The following is a 22,144-nucleotide window of genomic DNA, read 5'->3' on the forward strand; positions in this document are numbered from 1 at the left end:
TTATAATCATCATCATCTTCATCGTCATTATCGTCATCATCATCATCATCTTCTTCATCGTCATCATCACCATCATCATCATCATCATCATCATCATCATCATCATCATCATCATCAAGAGCAACACACACAAGGTCAGCGTATTAAGAACAGGGCAGGACTTGCAGTAATGGATTTAAACTGGACAAATTTAGATTTAAGAAAGTAAAAAAATGGTTTACTAATAGGGTGGTCAACGAATGGAACAGACTTAGTAACCATGTAGTGAGCGCTGAAACTATCAATTGTTTTAAGAAACGGTTACACTACTTTATGGATGGGGATGACAGGTGGTGATGGACATGGAACTGCCTAGTATAGGCCACATGGTCTCTTGTAGTCTCCTTCATATGTTCTTATGTTAACTACTAAAGATGTCCTACCTCCAAGCTTGTGATCTCGAGAAACTATTATCCCAGCCAAGATAGGGGACAGGCAATGATTCTGGGAATTACTCCAGGACCTTATATGGACCAAACTTGACAGCGGATGTCAAGCTGACTTATCTGTCACACTCACGGCCCTCCGAGTGCCTCAGCCTGTACTCTTCTCTTTATCAACGCCTCAGGACAGGTACCTTTCGTAGTACTCCACTAAAAAGCTTGTGAGCAGAAAGTGGACCCCCCCCCCCTTCCCGGATATCCACTGCACCTCAACAAACTGAAATATCTGCATCTATGAGTTCAATCTCCCACACCATTAGGACCTCAGCTATCAAGCAAGGGATCCCCCAACTATATATATAATGTAGTGAGCTGGTGGCGTAATCGGAGACGTGCTGGTCTCGCACTCGCTTAGTTGTGGATACGAATTCCAAACTTCTCGCAAATAATCAGCAGTGACTGTTACCTGCCGCCAGCAGTCCAAGTGAATAGGACCAAGGTGGCTTCGGCCGCAGCTATGCACCCACAGGCATCGGCTCCTCACCATATGGTAAAATAATGGCAGATCTACTATCCCGACTGGAAATTGTCAACAGTATTTTTTCCCCTCAATAACGCCTAACCGAACCCTTTGGCTTTATCCTCCGATACATCTCTGCCTCACGTTAACCACCTCAACAGAAGATCAAATGCTATGTGAAGCCATCCGACAATATCTCTCACCAATCGACACGTTCAACATATTATACATGGATGATTCTTTCTTTTATCACCTCAGTCTTCACTGTTGAACACTTAGCCATCCTGAATGATTTGTATATTATCCACACACACACACACACACAGACGCCATCCTGTATAATTATACTAAATTCGCAAAGTGCTCTACAAGTTATATCCATCCTAAATCCCGGCTCCCACTGATCCACAAACTTCATTCATGGATCATCCACAACTCCACCCGATGCAAACCTGTATCTTGATGGATACCATCTCCTGTAGGTATCCCTAACAATGAAGAAGCTGACAAGTAAGTCTCGAAAGTCCGCATCCATCTCCTTCAAAGACTCCACTCAAACGCAAGTAGCAGTCTATTACCAAGTCACCGAGAGAGAGACTACCCAAATGGTACGGGAATCCCCAGTACAAGACACTACATTCCCCTCACCAATGTGTCAATGGAGCTCGCAGCCAAACCACACACACCCAAACTCATGTGAAACAAAAGAACCTCAAATACAACCCCAAATTCCCTGCAGCCTACCAAAACTTACAACCACAAACGAGTATAACCCCTCACCCGAACAGCCACAGTCATCCCGCCCAAAGAAGGGTGCAAGAATTTTCTGTGCAAACCCCCTCTTTCACCAGTTAAGTCCACTCTCACCTACAAACCCATTCATCTCCTGTTGTCCACCCCCAAGACTTACAACTCTTCCACTCCAAGAAAAGATCTATCCTAAAGAAACCATAGAAGACATAATGGAGTGCATCAACTATACAACACCAGTAAACTCCCCAACAGATCTTTACAATTAGGATAACAAAAAACGTGGCTTTCCCCTATCCAGAACATCCACTGTAGCCTCGACATTAAATGCACAAGCTCAAATCCATCCCATCCCACTACAAACTGCAGTCATTAATACTAAGCCTAGATTTCTCAATGCCCATACCATACTCAAATGGAATGAATGGATACATATCCAATCCTAACACCAAGATGAATTATATCTCATTTTTTTTTTCTTTTTTTAAGAACGTCTCCCTCACCTGCCCCTGTGGCCTCTTCCTTACTATATCACATTTTACTTGAGTGTCCAACCTATTTATAGAAATCATTTCAATGGCCTCCCTGTTCACCCCCTCCCCTAGCAACGATCTTCCTACCCCTCCCTTGCAAGGATCAACACCAATAATTACATCTTCTCTCCACACATTTCTCCGAGAGACCGACGTTCTTTCTAAACTACAATTACCTCGTACCTTCTGTACGATTGAGTTTTTAGGGTTGTTGCTTCACAGAAATATTCTTGATAAGCTAGAAAACTTGAATATCGAGAGAAGTGCTGTGGTTATGTGTTAGAGAACAAATGCATACATTTTTGTAATTTGTTTCAAAAGTCACAGATGAAAGGCTTGGATTTAGCGAGTGGTGATCCCCCGAGGTGGTCAGGGACCGGTCATTGTTATGTATGCAAGCGGCATTCGTAATCACAAAGGGAGTAATGGGGCAGCTAGAATATAATTTCTTCTTGAGGTAGAATGGAAAGTTGAAATTGAATTGCATCGATAATGACGCTTAATGTAGTGTTTCTGAATTAACTATGATCACAAATTTAAAGAATGCAAGTGTGGTTTGATTCAGGTAACGTGGCTTGCTTTGAAAACAAAATCAAAACTGGTTTTTCTTCTCTTATGGCGGATGGAGAAACGAAAAGGCTTTTGTAACATTGAATGTAAAGAAAGATCTTCATGGTAGAATTCAAAGTAATGATAAATTTGTAAATAGCCATAAAGATTAAAAAAAATTGCCTTATTTTTGACGTTTGCTAATCTAATGGTCCAAACGTATGTTTAGTTAATTTTATTATCAAGTGAAAGAATGTCACTGAGCTCGAGATAAGATTTACGTGAAGCTGAATGAACTAGTGATGGACATGAAGGATGATTCACGTAATCTCGGGGAGGGGGGGGGTGAGTAAGGCTACGGACGCACGAGAGGCTGTTTAGCCGCTCAACCGCTGCGGCTGTTTAGCCGTTTTTATATAACACACTACTTTAAATGGAATTGCGCGCATTAGTTACTTAACCGCTAATGCGCGCAATTCCATTAAAAGTAGTGTGTTCTATAAAAACGGCTAAACAGCCGCAGCGGTTGAGCGGCTAAACAGCCTCTCGTGCGTTTCATCCGTTATACAGAAAGAACCCAGTATGAGTACAGTTGCAGGGTACACCTCAAAGAATCATTTTTATGAGAGGCAGCCCGGTTCTTTCCAGTGGACGGCAAAGGGTAGCTAGATGTTTGGATCGATATATTTTTACACAGCCATTTGTCGACCAGGGGTTCCTTCAAGGTGAATGAAACTGGTGAGGATATTAACAGCAACAAAGTCCCTATAAGCCAGTGGCTCCCAACGTGGGGCGTCCGCCCCAAAAGGGGCAATTTTAAAAGTGTTGGAATTTCATTTTGAAACAATTTCCCAATCCTTCGTATATTCTGTGTTTATGGCATTAAAACAGTACTTTTATGAAATATAAATACAATTATTAACTTTAATTAAAAGCATTTTCAAAATTTTAGATTTCCTAATGCCTGTATAGGTGTTGTCAATAATGTGACCTTGGAGTATTAAAAAAGAAAGTGAATATCTACGAACAAGGTCGTAACAGACGTACTACTTCAAAACAGTTAGGTTATTTGCCAGGTCTGGTGTAGTACGGTGACAGAAAAATTAAAATGAAACATTTATACACTTTATTTAAACTATATATTTAAACAATAAACTATGAATTTAACTATTTTTGGCCTATTTAAACAACGGAAACGGAATTATGAAAGATGAAAATATGCAAATCAATGGTACAGTAAAAGGAAAATACAAATCTAAATATTTCGAAAGCGAATTAAAAGACTCCGTGCATTTACTTATTGTTAAACCTAAGTTTAAGATAAAAAGTCTGGTTCCCACGCGTAGCACTGTAGTACAACAAAAGGTTACCTAGAACAACACTTAAAGGGGTTTACATTAAACTTAGGGAAGGCGGCAGCTTCCTCTTCGGTGAAAGAAGATGGAAAAAAGCCGCGAGAAATGGGTTGACCCTCTCTATATAGGCTCGCCAATTGACCTGATGGTCACTGGAGCCAGAGGCCGAAAGGTCAATAGGAAGTGTTTTCCTATCCCACTTCAACTGGTAGCTAACAAGCCTAACCCAGTTACAAAACTTAAAATTACACACACAAGAAATGCACGTAACAAAAATAAAAACCTTAATACTAATCACAACATAGTAGAAAGGGTTACAAGAAAGAACAACTACAAAGGTGGCAACTTGACATTGCGCGAAGCACATATGTCCGGCCGACAATTGATAACTGTTGGCATGCGAACATCATTTAGATAAAATTTCAAATACATCCGTACGACGCAGCGTACGTCTTGACAAATGGTATCTGCGATTCAAAAAAGGACCAGTTGCAAGAAATCTGGTTACATCACAAAATCTTAAAAGGTAAATAGACAAAGTTAAAATATACCACAATAAAATACAAGCTGATACAACTTGGCAATAATGAATAACGGCCACTGCTACTTTGACCTGATCGCAAGGCCTTAACAAAAGAACGCCCCAGACCCTGTGTGTCAAACTACACAGCTGACAGGTGGCCGAAAGGGCGGGGGGGGGGGGACTGAGTGCTGGCCGACGATTTACCATCACTACAAGAAAGAAAACCACGTGACATCGGGATACGTGACAGTGTTTTAAGCTTCTTCACCTGAAACGGGGACATCAGGATTCTAGAGGTGATTAGGTGGGGCATGGCCAAAAAAAAGTTTGGGAAACACTGACATAAGCCCTAACCTTCGTCTTTACTGGTTGCAGCTGGTGGAGAGTTGTCTTCCATAGGAGCGGTTACAGCAACTTGGGGAAAAGTAACATCCGATATGGAAGGAGTCAGTATACTGTATATACACATTTTAATTCATTGGCAAGAACTCCCATTGATCCCTTCATTACTAGATGCATTTTCAGGTTTTATTCTGCCTGATGTTAGGCGATCTTGTTCTGGTCGACTCGCAGTAAAGTGAGGTGGCCTCGGTCGATCGAAGCCCTAGGTTTGTTTCTAGTCTGGCCGTTTTTCGGCCGAAAAATAGATATCACTTAATATTACAGCATAATCAGAATGAAATGTATAAGAAACATCATTATAGGGAATGGTTTAATGAGCAGGAAATGTGGAATGTATGGTACAGGTGACCGTGCAAGGTAACTTTTTCCGATAAATGAGCTTTATTCAACTGTTAGTGAATACTAGTACATTTGTGTTCAGCTAAGAACATACCTTTATTGTAGTGTTACATAATCTATATGCAAATCTGTTCAAATGTCACCAATGAAAATATATTTGCACTGGGTAAGTATAACTTTTGGGGATAAATAAAACACTTGAAGATGGCAACTGCCGACAGTTATGGTAGACTAATTGCCATTTGAGTCCCAAGCAATTATGAATAACATTTCGTTCGCTGGAGTTCTTATCAAGTAAAGACGCAGAATGTAGATTAAAAACATACGAAGGAAGGACGAGAAAGGTCTTGTATTCAGAGTAACTCAGAGACGGCCTTACTATTTATTCATTTTTGTCTAGACGATATAATGAATTAGTAAGGGTGCAGAGCTGCACATGCATTTATTCTGTTCTGTAATAGTTAACACTAGAATAAACACTGCTTCTAAACACCACCTTGCTCCATTCCGCAAGCTGATGTTATCCCGGTGTTTACACACGCGACGGTCTGAACGTGTCCGACGCTTGGTGAATGCTACTTCACAATGAAAGGAAGAGCCGACATGAAAGGGTCGAAAAGTAACGTCGCTATGAATGCAGGCATTGTTTCTAACATTACCATGTTCATGTGTGTGCGATTTTAGTGAACTTTCTCCGGTGTCAGACCTGTTGCATTCCTCTTGGTAATATATGTGTATATATATAATATATATATATATAATATATATAATATATATATATATATATATATATATATAAATTTCATGCGCTTGAGGTTTTCCGGTGTCGCTGGTCGGAAGTCTTGTGGTTCACGGCGTTGCACACGATTATCCATTTTTCTCCGCCCTTTTTTCAAAGTTTGATGACGAACCACAGTGATTTCACTTTCGTAAGCACATATGTATTGGCAGTCTTCGCCCAAGTATTTTGCAGTGCTAACTCGTCATGGTGAGAGCGGAAGCGATACAAATCGTTTTTGTTGGTTGGTTTCCAACAAACGTTGAATTTCATTTGGTTGACAACGGTGCCCAGAAACTGGAGGCGTCAATTTCCTCCAGCGTAAACTGAATCTAATTTTCTACAGCATTGAGTGTTTTTTATGTTACTTGGCGTCCACGTAGCGCAGCCGGGTGACCAAGGAATTCGGGAGAATGTCTTCAACAAAAGGGGACGACCTACTCGCTGCTTCCCGGCATTTCCTTCTCGCAGGCGAGACTCTCCCGAAGTCCGTGGTTGCCTGGATGCAACGCTTGTTGGGCCACGTCCTTGGAATGGCACCCAGCCCATCCTGCTTCTTTCTCTGACCCCCCTTCTCTCTCTCTCTCTCTCTCTCTCTCTCTCTCTCTCTCTCTCTCTCTCTCTCTCTCTCTCTCTCTCTCTCTCTCTCTCTCTCTCTCTCTCTCTCTCTTTCTCTCTTCCTATCTCTCTCACTCCCCCATTCTCTCTCTCTCTCTCTCTCTATCTCCCTCTCTCTCTCCCTCTCCTTCTCTCTTTATTACTCTCACTTTTTCTCACCCGTCATCCAGTCTCTTTTTCCCGCCGGTCATTTCTCTCTTTATCTCTCTCTCTCTCTCATATATATATATATATATATATATATATATATATATATATATATATGTATATATACTGTATATATATATATATACATATATATATATATATATAATATATATATATTCCTTCCTTTTTGTATTTCTGCACTCATTTCTCTCGCCCTTCTTCAAGAGCGGGAAAGAGAGTAGGTCCGCAGAAACGAGAACATTGGCCTGGATTCTTTAGAAGACCGTGGACATGGTGAAATCAGGCGCGACTTTGTTGTATACCATCTTATTTTCTTCATTAAAATAAACATAATTCCTACAGACGCTTTGAAAGAGTTGTCTCACTCAGTTTGCTTTCCAAATCATCTGACCAGTTACTCTTTTGTTGAAGGCGATTTCATTTTGCTCTGTGTCCGGCCCAAGTCTTGCGCTATTTTCTTCGAAATTGTATCGTTCCTGGGTAGCCACGTCTTTGGGTATTCAAAATTGCCCACCTCCTCCTCCTCCTCTTCTTCCTCCTCCTCCTCCTCCTCCTCCTCCTCCTCCTCCTCCTCCTCCTCCTCCTCCTCCTCCTCCTCCTCCTCCTCCTCCTTTGCAAATCTTGCGTCATCCCGCTTGTGCCAACATCAAATCCGCCTTTTCCGCCGAGTCGGCTGGTTTTCCTTGACTTCTGGGTTGGGTCGTCTGTGCGTCATTCAATCATCACTGTCGTGGATCACGTGTTGGACAGCCCTTGTAGATGAGAGCTCAGAGTTAATATACGAGTGTATTCCGATCTATGAATAATGATGTGACCTTACATGATAGCCAGTGCAAATGGTACTGTATTTTTACCATGAGAAAACATCATATGCATTCCTTGTATCTTCCTAATTGACATTTCTGATTTGAAATAAAGAAGTACCTTTGTTCAGTAATTGAATATATCGAATCATTTATCAGCAATGTTTTTATCACTAATCTTTTTCATATGTTTGCGTTGCATTTATATTGGATAGGGATACAATTTTTTTTTTTTTTTTTTTTTCTTTTAGATAATCAAGGAGTACAGGCATTGAAAAAAAAGGATAAGAACCCCTGCTGTAAGCCAAACCGTCTTACAGCTTTTCAAATTCACAACATTTGACGAGAATATTGAATATGTGGCGGGGGGGGCACCTATGTCGTGTCGCGGGGGGGAGGGGGGTCCTGCTAGTAAGGTCTCATGAGGTGGACCCGGATGTCAATAAGGGGGTCAGAGGTATAAGATTATATTTGCCCAGCAGAAATTTATACCCCCAAAAGCGATAAGGGCGAATACTAATACTCCCAAATGGATTACGGATGGGCTGAAAAATTAGATCAGAATAAAAAGGGTTTTGTGTTAGGATGAAAAAAGGAGAAACATGCCTTACGTATAGATATAGCGGAATGGGTAGACTGGTTAAAAAGAACAAGCGCACAGTGAAACATAACTTCGAAATTAAGGTTGCCAGACAAGCGGGATCTAAACCAAAGGGCTTCTTTCATCTCTACAGAACTGAAAATAAGGAAAGGATAGGCCCAATTAAATCCGACGAGGATGTCTTGATAGATTCAGAGGAACAAATGAGCGAGGCGTTTAATAAATGCTTTCGCTAAGTATTCACAAAAGAGAGGATATATATGGTACCTGAATGCGACCAGTTCATTTATATATAAACGACTTGGACAATAGGATTATTAGTGATATTGGTAAGTTGCGAACGACACAAAAATAGGACGCCATGTTAGGCCAGGGGAAGACACCGGGATGCTGCAGGAAGATCTTAAGTTTACATGGTCGGTGAAATGGCAAAGGAACTTCAACATCTCAAAATGCAATGTGTTAACGTTGTTTTACACTATCCAGAAAACGGGGATGGCTCAGATAACACCGTTTAAGGAAAACGGAATATGAGAAAGACTTAGGAGTGCTAGTGAGTCCTGACCTTAAATCCAGGAAACAGTGTATTAGCGCCAGGAGTAGCCAACAGGGTACTAGGATTTATTGCTAGGACGTTGCAGATGTAGGTATCAAACTCTATTTGGCGTAAGACACATCCTTGACCGTGCTGCACAAATTTGGGCTCCGTCCTATAGAATGGATATAAATTCACTAGAATCAGTACAGAGGAGAAAGACTAAAATGATACATGGGCTCGGAAATTTACTTTACATAGACAGGCTTAGACGCCATAACTTACGCTCTCTGGAAAGACGTAGAGTGCAGAGTAACATGATAGAGGTATTCAAATGGGTCAAGGGCTTTAACAAGGGTGATGCAGGCAAGGGCATCACATTAAGACAAAACGGTCAGAACTCGTAGTGATGGATTTGAATTGGACAGATTTAAAATTAAGAAAGAAATATACAAAAGCTGGTTTACCAATAGAGTGGTTAACGAATGAAATGGACTTAAAAACTTGTAGTAAGCGTAGAAAATATTGGCTGTTTTAAGAGAAGGTTAGATAGCTTTATGGATGGGGATGATAGATGGTATTGGACATGGAACTGCCTAGTGTAGGCCTCATGGTCTCTTGCAGTCTCCTTTATTCTTATGTACTTAATTTGACTATGTAATACATGAAAGCGCTCTACTTCGGTTGTTTCTCTTCAAACCTGCATATATATGTATATATATATATATATATGTGTGTGTGTGTGTGTGTGTATGTATGTATGTATGTATGTACTGTATGCATGTATACCAGCTACCTCCAGACGGCCATGTTCGGCTGAGGGAAGCACCCCTCGGCAGGCAGCCAGCACCTGCCTCAATCTTGCGACATATGACCAAGATGTTGTGTCGCCAGGTAGAAAGATGTCGCCTGGAATCAACAAGGGATCCCATCCACAACAAACCTGGTTCGGCACTAGTTATTTCAGTGCATCTTAATACATGTAATTGCTGTACCAGGGTAAAAATCACAAGGCCCACATGGAGTTGACGGTGATGTTGGTAATAGTGAATAGCTACCTGCAGCGGCTGACCGTTTTTCAGAATCATTTCTGGAAATGGATGTGACCTTAAGGGGCCACGCGGGGTCAAAGGGCTTTATGGCAGAGTCCAGACGAGATGGCGTGTTTCTTGGTCATGGAAAATGGTTCTTTTTGCAATCGATTTCTAGTCGAGCTACTCTCAACATGTAACCTTGAGTTTGACCACTCAGCGTGACTCGAGGCCGAAACCGGCGCATTTTTCGCCATTGTAAAGCCTCATATTCTAAGTGAGAAGTAGGTTAAAGATCATATTCACCTTGGGTTTGAAGTGAATGGTGCCATTTTGTGAAAGTTAACAAAAAGTCACATTTTTGGTGATTTTGACTTTGACATGGAATTAATCCCAAATTTATTATGGTCACGACGGTTGATCCAGCCGCCGTTTTCCCGTGTGAAGTTACCGTCAACGATGAAAATGAACAAAATGAAAGAAAGGAAAACGATGCATATTCTTCCGCCTTTTCATTTTCTCCTCTTGCAAACCATGCATACATTCACTCCCCCCCACCCCCATTTCTGTCCACCGTCACCTATCTTCCTACAGTCTTTTTTTTTTTTTTTTTTTTTAACATATTTTACATGTCTCAATCTGACACTCAAGGATTTTGTTGAGCTTGTGGTGGGTAGTAAAGGGCTTACCAATCCTCAACCCACCATTTTCCTGACTTCTTTTCCTTTCATAATTATCATCTCAACTCTTTTCGTCCATTCTCTTCACTTGTGTCTCATTTCTTACTTGTCCTTTTTTCCCTTCCCCGCACTCCCTCCTCTTCCTTTTCCTCTTTCACGATTTTTTGTTCTTTTTATTTGTTTTCCTCTTCCCGACCCTTCTCTCTCCTACTTTATCTGTTCATCCAGGTTTCTTCTCCGCACATCCCTAACCTACTCTTACTTTTCTCACACATACTCGTCATGTTTCTCTCTCTTTCTCTGTTTATCTCTCTCTCTTCCTCCCTCTCTATCTCTCGCTCTTCCTCCCCCCTCTCTCTCTCTCTCTTCCTCCCCTCTCTCTCTCTCTCTCTTCCTCCCCCCTCTCTCTCTCTCTCTTCCTCCCCCTCTCTCTCTCTCTCTCTCTCTCTCTCTCTCTCTCTCTCTCTCTCTCTCTCTACCTCTACCTCTACCTCTCTCCCTCTACCTCTCCCTCTCTCCCTCTCTACCTCTCTCTCTACCTCTCCCTCCTCTCTCTCTCTCTCTCTCTCTCTCTCTCTCTCTCTCTCTCTCTCTCTCTCTCTCTCTCTCTCTCTCTCTCTCTCTCTCTCTCTCTCTCTCTCTCATGTAGTTAGATCTCCCCAAACGAATGAAAGCGACGATCATTTGCTCGAATGAAATCAAGTATGCCAGCATAGCGAAGGGGATGATTGCTCCAAATACCGTTGCTTAGTGGAAGAAGGAGAGAGTGAGCTCCACATTGAGAGTGAGATCTCGTCAGGCACCACAGTGCAGACGACGACGAGAAGGTGCAACGGCGTTCACGCCGCACTTGTAATAAACCGTTCAATTCTAGGACCGGAATTCAAGAATACCATGCCGGGTGCACTAGGACGTAATAGTGTACATGTCTGTTTAGGGCGGTGCTTTCGATCTTTTTTTTCGTCCATCGTGTATTAATTGAGTTCTGTTTCATAACTCCCAGAAGACGACTTCAATATCGAGCCTGGCATCCTCTTCCAGCTACTAGTTTTCTAAACTGTTTAAGGCTCCGCCTGTGGAAACGAGGGATCTTTGAAGGCAAAACGACGCGCCACGCAAACTGTGTACAAGGGATAGTGGCAAATCTCGCATCATCGCTTATTACATGGACACTGCAGGGCGCACTTGCAGGAGTTTCGTGACGATGAGTATGGCCAAAGATTGGGAAGCCTGATTGACTTGGAGATTGCGGAAAGGAATTGAAACTGTCGATTGCAGAACCTGGCATTGGAAAAGTCCCCCTCCCCCCATTTCTCTATCTTTCCCTCTCTTACAATCTTTTTTTTTCCTGTTTCGCTTTACCGTGTTAGGTATTGATTGTTTTTTTTTTTTTTCTGCCGAACTCGCAGGAGGAAAATGGTGGAGGGGGAGGGAGAAGAAGCATATTTGAACAACTATTTCCTCTCTTCAAATTTGGAATGATATTCAGTTATTTTCTCGATCCAAATATTCCCCCACATAGTTTAGAACGAATCTCTATAATGAGAATCAGATATAGCTTTCTACAACACTAGGGAAGGTGTTGTCATATTGCTTGTAGATACTAGTTGCGCACACCCGATGTTCACATCGTTTGCCTCACTCGACCGAGTGCACACTTTCCAAAAGTTGTGCAACCTTCGTTTTTAGAACTCCCCCCCCTATCCACCCACCCTTACTCACTCGCTCGCTCATTTTCACCCTTCACCCCCCGTCCGTCTGTCACCCAGAACCTCCCTCCCTCCCCCCGCACGCACCTCGGGGTCGGTTTCCATTCTTCCAAGCGGTTCGATGATTTTGCTCGTGATTGTGCAAGTTCCACGGGGTGCGGGGGCACTTCCGCCCCTGGGATTCACGTCTTTCCTCCACTCAACTTCGCCCTCCGACCTGGGGTAACTTTTTCAGACGGATCTCTTCAAGCGCCTCTTGTCGAAAGCTCCTCACGTTTTCCTACTTCCTGAGCCAATAGATCGTCCTCGTGCGTGTCTTCATCCCCCCCCCTACTCTCCCCTCCTCGCCTTTCGTTTCCTCCGGCCAACTTCATTCTTTCCTAATTGTTGCAACAGATCCACGCGCAGCACACCCAGGCACGAATCACTCGCGCACCCTTCATCAACTAATAAGCAAGAGACGAGATGTAGCCTGTCTTGGTGGAATTTTTTTCTCGGTGAGAGACCCGTTCTCATTAGGATGGAACCTTAAAAAGATGGTAGTGTTCATCATGTTAAGCTCAGCTCCAATGATACCGATAAGGTCTGTTCTATCCCCAGGGGGTGGGGGAGCGGTGAATGGAGCCTTTTCACAACCACGGTGGTCTAATCTGGCATGGTTTTACGTACAGTAAGAGTCTGGGTTTTAGGCATTGTTGGAATGGGAGTGGTTGCGAATAATCAGCTTGACCATGCTGATTACATGATAACACTGGAATGCTACCACAAGGGTTTACTGTATTTTTAATGTTCGCCATAGCATGAACGTAGCTCGCAGGTTTCGTTATACATTAGCGAACAGGTTGAAATAGTTTAAACTCTTTCAGCGTGAGGATCTCCTGTAGGCCAAACAAAATCGTCTCTCATTAGGACAAAATCTGTAGAACTTTAGGAACTGTATACAAGGTATAAGAGTGCGATTTAAAAAGTAGTTATGTAATTTTTTGGATTATGTCCAGACTCGTCATGTTTTACTCACGCTGCTGCTATCTACGGTCTGACTGTACTATACTATACTATATATATGTGTGTGTGCGCGTGAGAGAGAGAGAGAGAGAGAGATAATAGTCTTGGATAATGTGTTAGTCTTCATCGATAGTCATTACCCACAAGATGAGAGCTCAGAGCTCATATACTCAAGCAATCTCGAATTCAGTGCACACTGGCTTAGTTTACACATTGTTACTTCAGCATAGCAATTAACATTATACAGCAATGAAATCGGGTCCCCGGTGACTGTAAACATTAGGCGGAGAGCGAGCTTGTGCAACTTCCTAGCCAACGAACTGTTGTTTACCAAATACCCAACTCATAAAAATTAAATTCTCGCCACCTACCCCTCTATTTACTTCATTTGTCTACCTATATCTACGACCCTCTTATATATGTAATAAAAACACTAGAAATGTGTGTTGCACAGATGCAAGATAACCACTATTGAAAAGAAACCACTGTCAGTGCAGAAATACATAGTTGGAGAGTACAAACAAGCGTAATAGATAGTAGGGGAAATGGGACGTGGACATGGTATTCAAGTGTCGACGGTAGGAGAAGGTAGTAACTAAGTATCATAGAAATGTGGGAAACTCTCCATGGGGACGAGATGAGGATCATATGTCTAATAATTGTTACATTTGGAACATATTTGCTGTTTCCTTATAGATATAATTGTCTAGTTTATACAATCCTAGATTAAGATTGAAATTAGTATTGTGAATTTTATTAAACTACTTTAAATGATGTTCCTTTCGACTATGTTATTGTAGAAAGTAATCTCACTTGCATTACTCCATGCTAGTGTGTGCCCTTTTCCATGCTTTACATTTTAGTTTGTGCAGTAGGTTTCAGTGGATTGGTCTCAGGGGATCATGTCTTTTGTTGTTATTTTATTCATTTCTACGTCATCCTCCTTTTCAGTATTAGTTTTTAACTAGAAGGTAGATTTTCTAGGCATTCTTTCTGTGGGCATTCTGTTGCCCTTATTAATTAATTTGTTTATTTTCTTTATCTACTTATTTTTTATTTTTTTTCTATAATTTGATTTTCTGTTTGATTTTATTCTGGGTGATGGACCGTAATGGTAAAGTCTGACTGGGTGGGTGGGTCACCTAGGAATTTATTTACATTTATAAATTTTAGAATAATGTGTTTCTTGTATTTTATGCTTATTGTGATTTGTGTTTTTGTGAACAGCTGTCCAACCTGGAGACAAGAGTATTTCCTGGAGAGTAATGGTAAACTTGGGACACCTACCCCAGTGTAGCTTGCATGCCCTTTGTATATTGATTTCCTTCCCTTTTACTGTATATCCCTGAAGATGAACCCCGGACATTGTTCAAAGTGTAGAATTAAACTTCTAATGTCGAGTCCAGTGTTTGTTTTCTTCCAACATTGTTCCTAGACTCCAGCTCCTCCCAATATGTATATATATATAACATTGACCAATCACATTTATGTTATTCCCAGTGTATGCATAGTGTATTGTGGGAACTAAGAGATGTTATTTCTGTGTCTTAGGTGAAGGTGCTGAAGTGCATGGACACGTTGACCTTGGACGACGTGGTGCTGGGGCAGTACATGGCCGACCCCAATGGCACTACCGAGGACTCCAGAATGGGCTACTTGGATGACCCAACTGTGCCTTCAGGGTCCTGCACTCCTACGTACGCCCTCGGTGTCTGCAAGATTAACAATGAGCGGTGGGATGGCGTGCCCTTCATCCTCCGGTGTGGTAAGTGGTCGTACTGGTTTTGAAATCTGGTGTCATCATTCCATGTCTGCAAGAACTTTCTCATGACGGCTGCCTCCCCAGTGTCTAGAAAGAGAGAGGGAGAGAGAGAGAGAAGGTGTAAATTTTAGGGGAGTGCAGTGTCAGTTCTTTTGAGGCCTTTGGCCATGGTGGTAAGGAAGGCGTGTTCCATAAATACAGACTATTCTTTTAATATCATCCTAGTTTACGGCAGTCATTCATAAAAGCACTGCTGTCATCAGCTGCCGTACCCATTTTCTCTCCCCACTCGTTTCCACACTTTCACACCCATTTTAAGTACTCTAGAGCCCCCCAACCCCCATCACCTCCCCTCTCCCTTGTTTTATCTTCCCCTCCCCATCCTTTCCCCTCACATCCTACCCGGATTTTAACCAGCAGGTAGTGGTCTGGTGCTGGTAAGAGAGATGTCGCCAGAGGTGGTGTCAGGGTTATGCTAGACACTACTCTTTTAGGGATGGGTGGCGACCCAGAGGAATCGTAGCTGCAGACTAGTCATGATGACATGGGAGAAGGTCCATCCATGGTGGGAGGTCGGCTTCAGAGGTGGATAGGGAGCAGAAACGTAATGACATCATATTTCTTCCCCAGTGCACTCCTTTTGTATCCTTCTTCATCAATGGCTGCTCTCTTCTTTTGGTCCTCTCTTCTCTTTCACTAAACTCACGTCAGAGCGCATCAGATGATCTAGGAAGAACGTGATGACATTGAGTGTGTAGTAATATTTTTTTTTTTTAATGAGCACTGTCAGGGTAACGTATCGACAATTCTACCGAAGTGTAGAATCCTTCTTGTGTAAACATCTTAATCTTCTTGCAAAACGGAGGATCATCACGTGGTCATAGAAAACGTTGAAAAATTACAACATGTTAGAATTTTTCTCCGCATCAGATGCATACATTTGTTAGAAAAGTTGGTTGAAAATATAAACCAGGCTAACGAACGAATTTAATACAAATTTAAGGCAGAGGCAAAGCGGTGAACCTCATAAGCCCGAAGCCCGTTATTCTACAACTATATTCCATTCCAATAAGGAATTACACACAGGCACCAGCGACACGCAAATTCCTCGCCTCCTTCAGAAAATAATATAGATCTCCACTTTGTTCATAAGATAGGGTAAGCAGTGGTAAAAAAAAATAATAACGGCTGATATGGTGGACTATACGAATAAGAATTTTTAGCTAAGTAAAATATGCGCGACTGAAGTGAATGTTTTAACATCGGTAAGAAACTCGTAAATAATGATTGTCAGAAGATTAAGATACAAAGAAACAGTGATTACAATGAAACTATAAATAACGTCTAAGAAATATTGCATTTGTAAGAAAATATGTAAGTGTATTGTAGGTAACAAAGGTATCTGTAATTATATACCTTCTAAATTAGACTTCTCGCACTGCAACTCTATTTTGTAAACAAATAATTTATTACGGAGACGATAGATTAAACAAAATTGAGTAGAAAGATAACTCAGTATGATGTAATTACTTTAGAATATCCACCGTTCCCAGTAAAAGCGAGAATAGTTTACGCGCTGTGTTTTCATTTATGAAATAGTAAGATCGGAGAAACCTATCAGAAAAAAATAGTTAATTGGAAACATTAACATACGTCAAAGTTATGCATTGAATAAACATCGGATGTTTGTGCAACGATCTAGTAAGAGAATATATATAAAATTTATATGACAGTCGCCCCTGACTCGAACCTACCGCTCCGCCACCAGTGAGATAACTGTGCGTTACTTTTAAACCCTCGACCACTGAGACTACGAAAGTCTCGGAACTTGGAATCTCTCTGATTCCCAAAGATCACTCTGCGATCCTAATTCCCTTTTCATCTGAGACCCAAGCCCACCCATGGGAGGGGGGTAAGGACTGGAACAAATCCCTTTCACGCTTCGCCATTGTAACTACGTGAGAAATTCGCTAGTGGACAGCGACATCAATCATATAATTCATACGACAGTCGCGCGCAGGACTCGAACCTATCGCTCCGACGCCAGTGTGGTGCCTTTAACCCCTTGATCACGGAGACTACAAAAGTCTTGGAATTTGGAATCTGATTCCTAAAGTTAGGAAAAATTACTCTCTCAGTGGTCGAGGTGTTAAAGGCAACCCACAGTTGTGCTTGCTTAGACGATATTTTCAGAAGGCTGAGTTAGGAAGAGAAAGTTTTGGAGATTAATGGTAAGTATTTGAACCTAAGATTTGCGGATAACATTACTCTTATTTCAGAAAGGGCAGAAGACTTGCAAGATATGCTGAGTGATTTGACAAGGAAAGTCTCAAAGTAGTTTTGAAAATGAATAAGAGTAAAACCAAAGTAATGTTCAACATGAAAGTTCAAAGTAAAAAGATAATGGTGAGACTTGAAGAAGTTGAAAAGTGTAATTACTTAGGCCAGATGGTGAAAATGACCAAATGTTATGATAATGGAATAAAAAGGTGTATTACAATAGGTTCGAAAGTGGTAAGTATAATATGATATAATATAATATTTAGAGACTCTACCTTTATGATTGAAACGCATAGTTTACAATCAATGCATTATGCCAGCATTAATCAACGGGCGTGACACTTGGAAACTGACGAAGGCGATGGAGACAGAGCTAAGGAATGCACAGAGGAGAATGGAGAAATCAATAACGGGAATAACGCAGAGAGACCGAAAGAGAGCAAGTTGGGTGAGAGAGCAGACTGGAGTGAAAGATATTGTGGAGGCGGTAAAAGAGAGGAAGTGGAATTGGGCAGGTAAGTTAGCGCGAACGACTGATAAGCGATGGGGAAAATGTGTTACTGAGTGGACGCCGCGAGATGGGCAGCGTGGAAGAGGGAGACGAGCTAGAGAAGTTTGCAGGAATGACATGACAGAAGTTGGCGTGGTTGTGTGAATCATGGGATGCTATGGAAGAGGCCTTTGTTCAGCAGTGGATTCAGGATGGCTGAGTGATATGTATATATGTATATATATGTATATATATATATGTATATATATATATGTATATATATATATATGTATATATATGTATATATATGAATATATATAAGTATATACAGTATATATGTATATGTATATATATATATATGTATATATATATAATATATATACATATATATATATATATATATATTATATATATATATATATATATATATATATATATATATATATATATATATATATATATATATATATGATGTATCTGCGCCAAGGACTCGATGTCCATGCCGAAGGATTCATGAAGAGAGTGGTGTACCAAGAAGCGCCTCTAGATATGTGACAGTTGGTTTTGGCGATACCTCAGTGAGTGGGGGAGAGGGTGAAGATTCGGCGGTTGGAGAAATTCGTGTTGAAACGTTGTTGACCTTGAACGTGGTGTTGCGTCAAGTCGCTCTCGCCCACGCCTCCCCACCACACCACACCTTGGTTGTTGTCGTCCTGCTTCGATCCGTGTCCCGCCAGCTTTTGCAGTGGTCACTGTGCGATGATGGGAGACTTGACCTTCAGCCCTGCAATTAAGTAAAAACTCCATCCAGTATTTACAATTTAACCGACATAATGCACCATAAAAAGGAACCTCAGTAGATGTTGGGGTGTCCTATTACTTATTGGTATGCGAATGTTTTTAATATGTACAGTACATGCAATTGTAATGTACATATTTGAAGTTTAACTGGAGGGACATATAGACTAAAACGTATGTTTTTTTCAATTATTCGTATAGGAAACGACAGCATAAGGCGTCATACAACACGACTTCAGACACCTTCCATCGGCAAATGTAGTATATGAATTTCGTTGTAATGTCGATGACTACACGCCTTGTAATAATATGTTGGCCATGTAAGCAGATATGTGCAAAACTTTTTTTAAGTAGTAGCAGCAGTAGTAGTAATAGTAGTAGTAATGGCACCAAAATTTGGTAGTGTTAAAAGATGCATATTCAAAGAACACTGGATATGGAGCCAACCAGACAGCAATGGCGGCCATTTAAGGCATTTTCATAATAACTCAGGAATTATTTCACATGTAAGCATTCGTTTTGGGCATATATCTTTGTTATTGATGGATATTCCGATGGCCATGGCATGTTGAAGTAAATTTCCAATCAATAAGGTTTTAGTAGTTATTTTGAGAAAAAATGGCTGCCTTTTCTTTTCTTTTTTAGAACATATTTTTGTCAGTTGTGTCAATAGCATTGGTTTCATGGACATATGCAATAAGAAATATAATGAATATAGAAAAATATACGAGGTGCTTATGTTTTACTGAATTCCAAAGAAAAAGTCCTTCATGCTAATATAAAATTTACACAAAATTAGAAACGGTCAACAACTAAATTTTTCAAATGTATACAGTAACTTATGTAACCATAACTGAAAGTTCGTGAGCAGGCAGTGCGAGGAGCAACAGCCAGTACGGGGAGCGCTCGCAAAAAGTTTACTCTGTACCCGTATCGATTCGGTCGCCCCTGAGCGAGTGAGTTGGTAGTTAGGTATGTAGATCTAGGATTCCCAAGTAATGCATCACTAATTGTTTGGGCCCACTCTTTTTTGTATCATAATTACAAAAGATAGTTATATGTATGAAATACACACGTTATGTAATGAGTCAAAATTTGTATAATGAATAACTTATATTATGGCACGTGACGGCTCCAGTATAAACGATAGTTCCTCTGTGTATAAGGTCACGAGTTGCTAGTAGTTATATATACATTTGGTTGAATATAGGAATCAAATGTGTCGCATTATTAAGAAGTTAAATACACAACTAATATTGCATGACAATTAATGAATATTCAGTCATTATCATTACCAACACGAAAGGTGTATAAAACTGACTTGGAAAGAACTGAGCAAAGTCTACAGGATGATAAAAGCTCCAAATACATGGGAGTCATTTTAAGTCTCCTTTGGTGTATTTTATTGTAACAAACCAGTTACCGAGGAAAGAAGAATTTGCTCAGACACCACTTTTATGGCTGACAAAGACCAAACAACATTAATATATATATATATATCACAACTAACACCACAGTCGGACGAAAGAAAGAGTTGCGTAAGCGGAACTATATATTTCGATTGCTACCTGCAATCCTCTTCAGTAGTACAAAGTGGCAGGGAGGAGGCTATCATTATTTCCAACAGGGGTTCTTGTTCCAGCAAACTCTCTAAATGGCTTGCGGGTTTATTATCACCATTTGTGGGCAAATTTTCCAATTCCCATTTGAAACATTCAGAAGATTTCATCCAGAAAATAAAGGAGATTAATATAGTAGGCCGTCGCTTATTAAGTCTTGATATTATCTCATTATTTACGAACATTTGTGTTGATGATGTTTTGTCCTTTCTAGAAACTAAGCTACAACCATTCCAAGACAAATTCCCCCTTCCGGTTTCCAATATCATTGCCCTTGTACGCACCTGCGTGTCATCTAATGTCTTTTCCTTTCAAAATCGGTTTTTCAGGCAAAAGTTTGGTTGTAGCATGGGTTCGAATCTTTCTCCCGTTCTGGCTAATCTTTACATGGAATACTTTGAGAGTGTTCTTCTTCCAACAATTAAACCCCCAGGTATGATTTGGTTAAGATACGTTGATGATATTTTCACTCTTTGGGATGAGAGTTGGGGTCCCTTTGATATTTTTCTAGATAAACTTAATAATTTAACAACCAACATCAAGTTCAAAGTGGAATGGGAAAAAGATGATAAAATCCCCTTTTTAGACATCTTAATCATGAAGAATGAGAATAAGCTTGCCTTTACTGTTTTTAGAAAGAACACTCATTCAGGTAGTTACCTCCATTTCTTCAGTCATCACCCAGATCACATTAAAAGGAGTGTAGCTTCGGGACTTTTTCTCCGAGCCTTTAGGATTTGTAGCCCCCAATTTTTAGAACACGAATTAACTTCCATCAAGTCCCAATTAACAAAATTAGCCTACCCTCATTGGTTTTTGGATAAAGCCCTTAGTCAAGCCAGAGCAAGTTTTTTCAAACACCCTTCCACTAAGTTAAAGAAAGAGAGACAAAATCCCCTAGTCATCCCCTTCTCAGAGTCCATCAGTCAATTGTCCAAGTTTCTTCCCAAAGAGAAAGTAAATTTAATTCATAACTACCCTAACACTATTAATAAAAAAGTTGTTAATGTTCACCAGAGGTTGAAGGAAGAACATATCCCAGGTGTTTACTCCCTTCCATGTAAAGATTGTGACCTTTCATACATTGGCCAGACGGGAAGAGACCTACCGACAAGATTAAATGAACACAAAAGGTCGATTAGATATGGCCAAATAAATTCAGCAGTGTTTCAACACGTTGATAAATTTAATCACCGGATGGACTGGGAGAAATCTGATCTCATTTACAAATCGGGGTGTGGGTTCAGAAGGAAAATGGTGGAATCAACATTAATTGATTATCTGCCCACGATGAATATTTCCAAGGGTCAATGGACCCCAGACATCATTTCAGGACTATTCATCACCAAAAATATTGTCAACAAGCTTCCTCCCCCTCCCCCTGACCCGACCTCGTGTCAGCCTCAGGTCAACTAGGGCTGGGGCAGTGATGTTCTGTATTTTCTCGTGTTCCCTTTCTTTTGTAAGAGGTTGCTACTTAAGATAGCCTCCTCCCTGCCACTTTGTACTACTGAAGAGGATTGCAGGTAGCAATCGAAATATATAGTTCCGCTTACGCAACTCTTTCTTTCGTCCGACTGTGGTGTTAGTTGTGATTTATAAATGTGTTACTACATTTCTCACCTGTGATATATATATATATATATATATATATATATATATATATATATATAATTTTTTTTTTTTTTTTTTTTTTTTTTTTTTTTTTTTTTTTTTTTTTTTTTTTTTTTTTTTTTTTTTTTTTTTTTTTTTTTTTTTTTTTTTTTTTTTTTTTTTTTTTTTTTTTTTAGAAGTGCACACCTACGCGATATAGTAATAAAAAATTAAATGTTAATTTTGTAAATTATAAAACACCAATGATATACGTTTTACTT

The 22,144-nt window shown here is 40.5% G+C and overlaps 1 protein-coding gene across 1 annotated transcript in view; it reads left to right on the plus strand.

Moving 5' to 3' along the window:
* The window catches only part of Zw (glucose-6-phosphate 1-dehydrogenase Zw), a 54,616-nt gene that overhangs the window by 18,089 nt on the left and 14,383 nt on the right, over positions 1-22,144 (plus strand). The window contains exon 3 of the mRNA XM_076177763.1: positions 14,873-15,086. Coding sequence (XP_076033878.1) covers positions 14,873-15,086 — 214 coding nt within the window. The remainder of the gene's footprint in view (positions 1-14,872; positions 15,087-22,144) is intronic.

Source organism: Oratosquilla oratoria, chromosome 41 (genome assembly GCF_046742065.1).
Source record: "Oratosquilla oratoria isolate Oo_2021 chromosome 41, ASM4674206v1, whole genome shotgun sequence".
NCBI classification, from domain to species: domain Eukaryota; kingdom Metazoa; phylum Arthropoda; class Malacostraca; order Stomatopoda; family Squillidae; genus Oratosquilla; species Oratosquilla oratoria.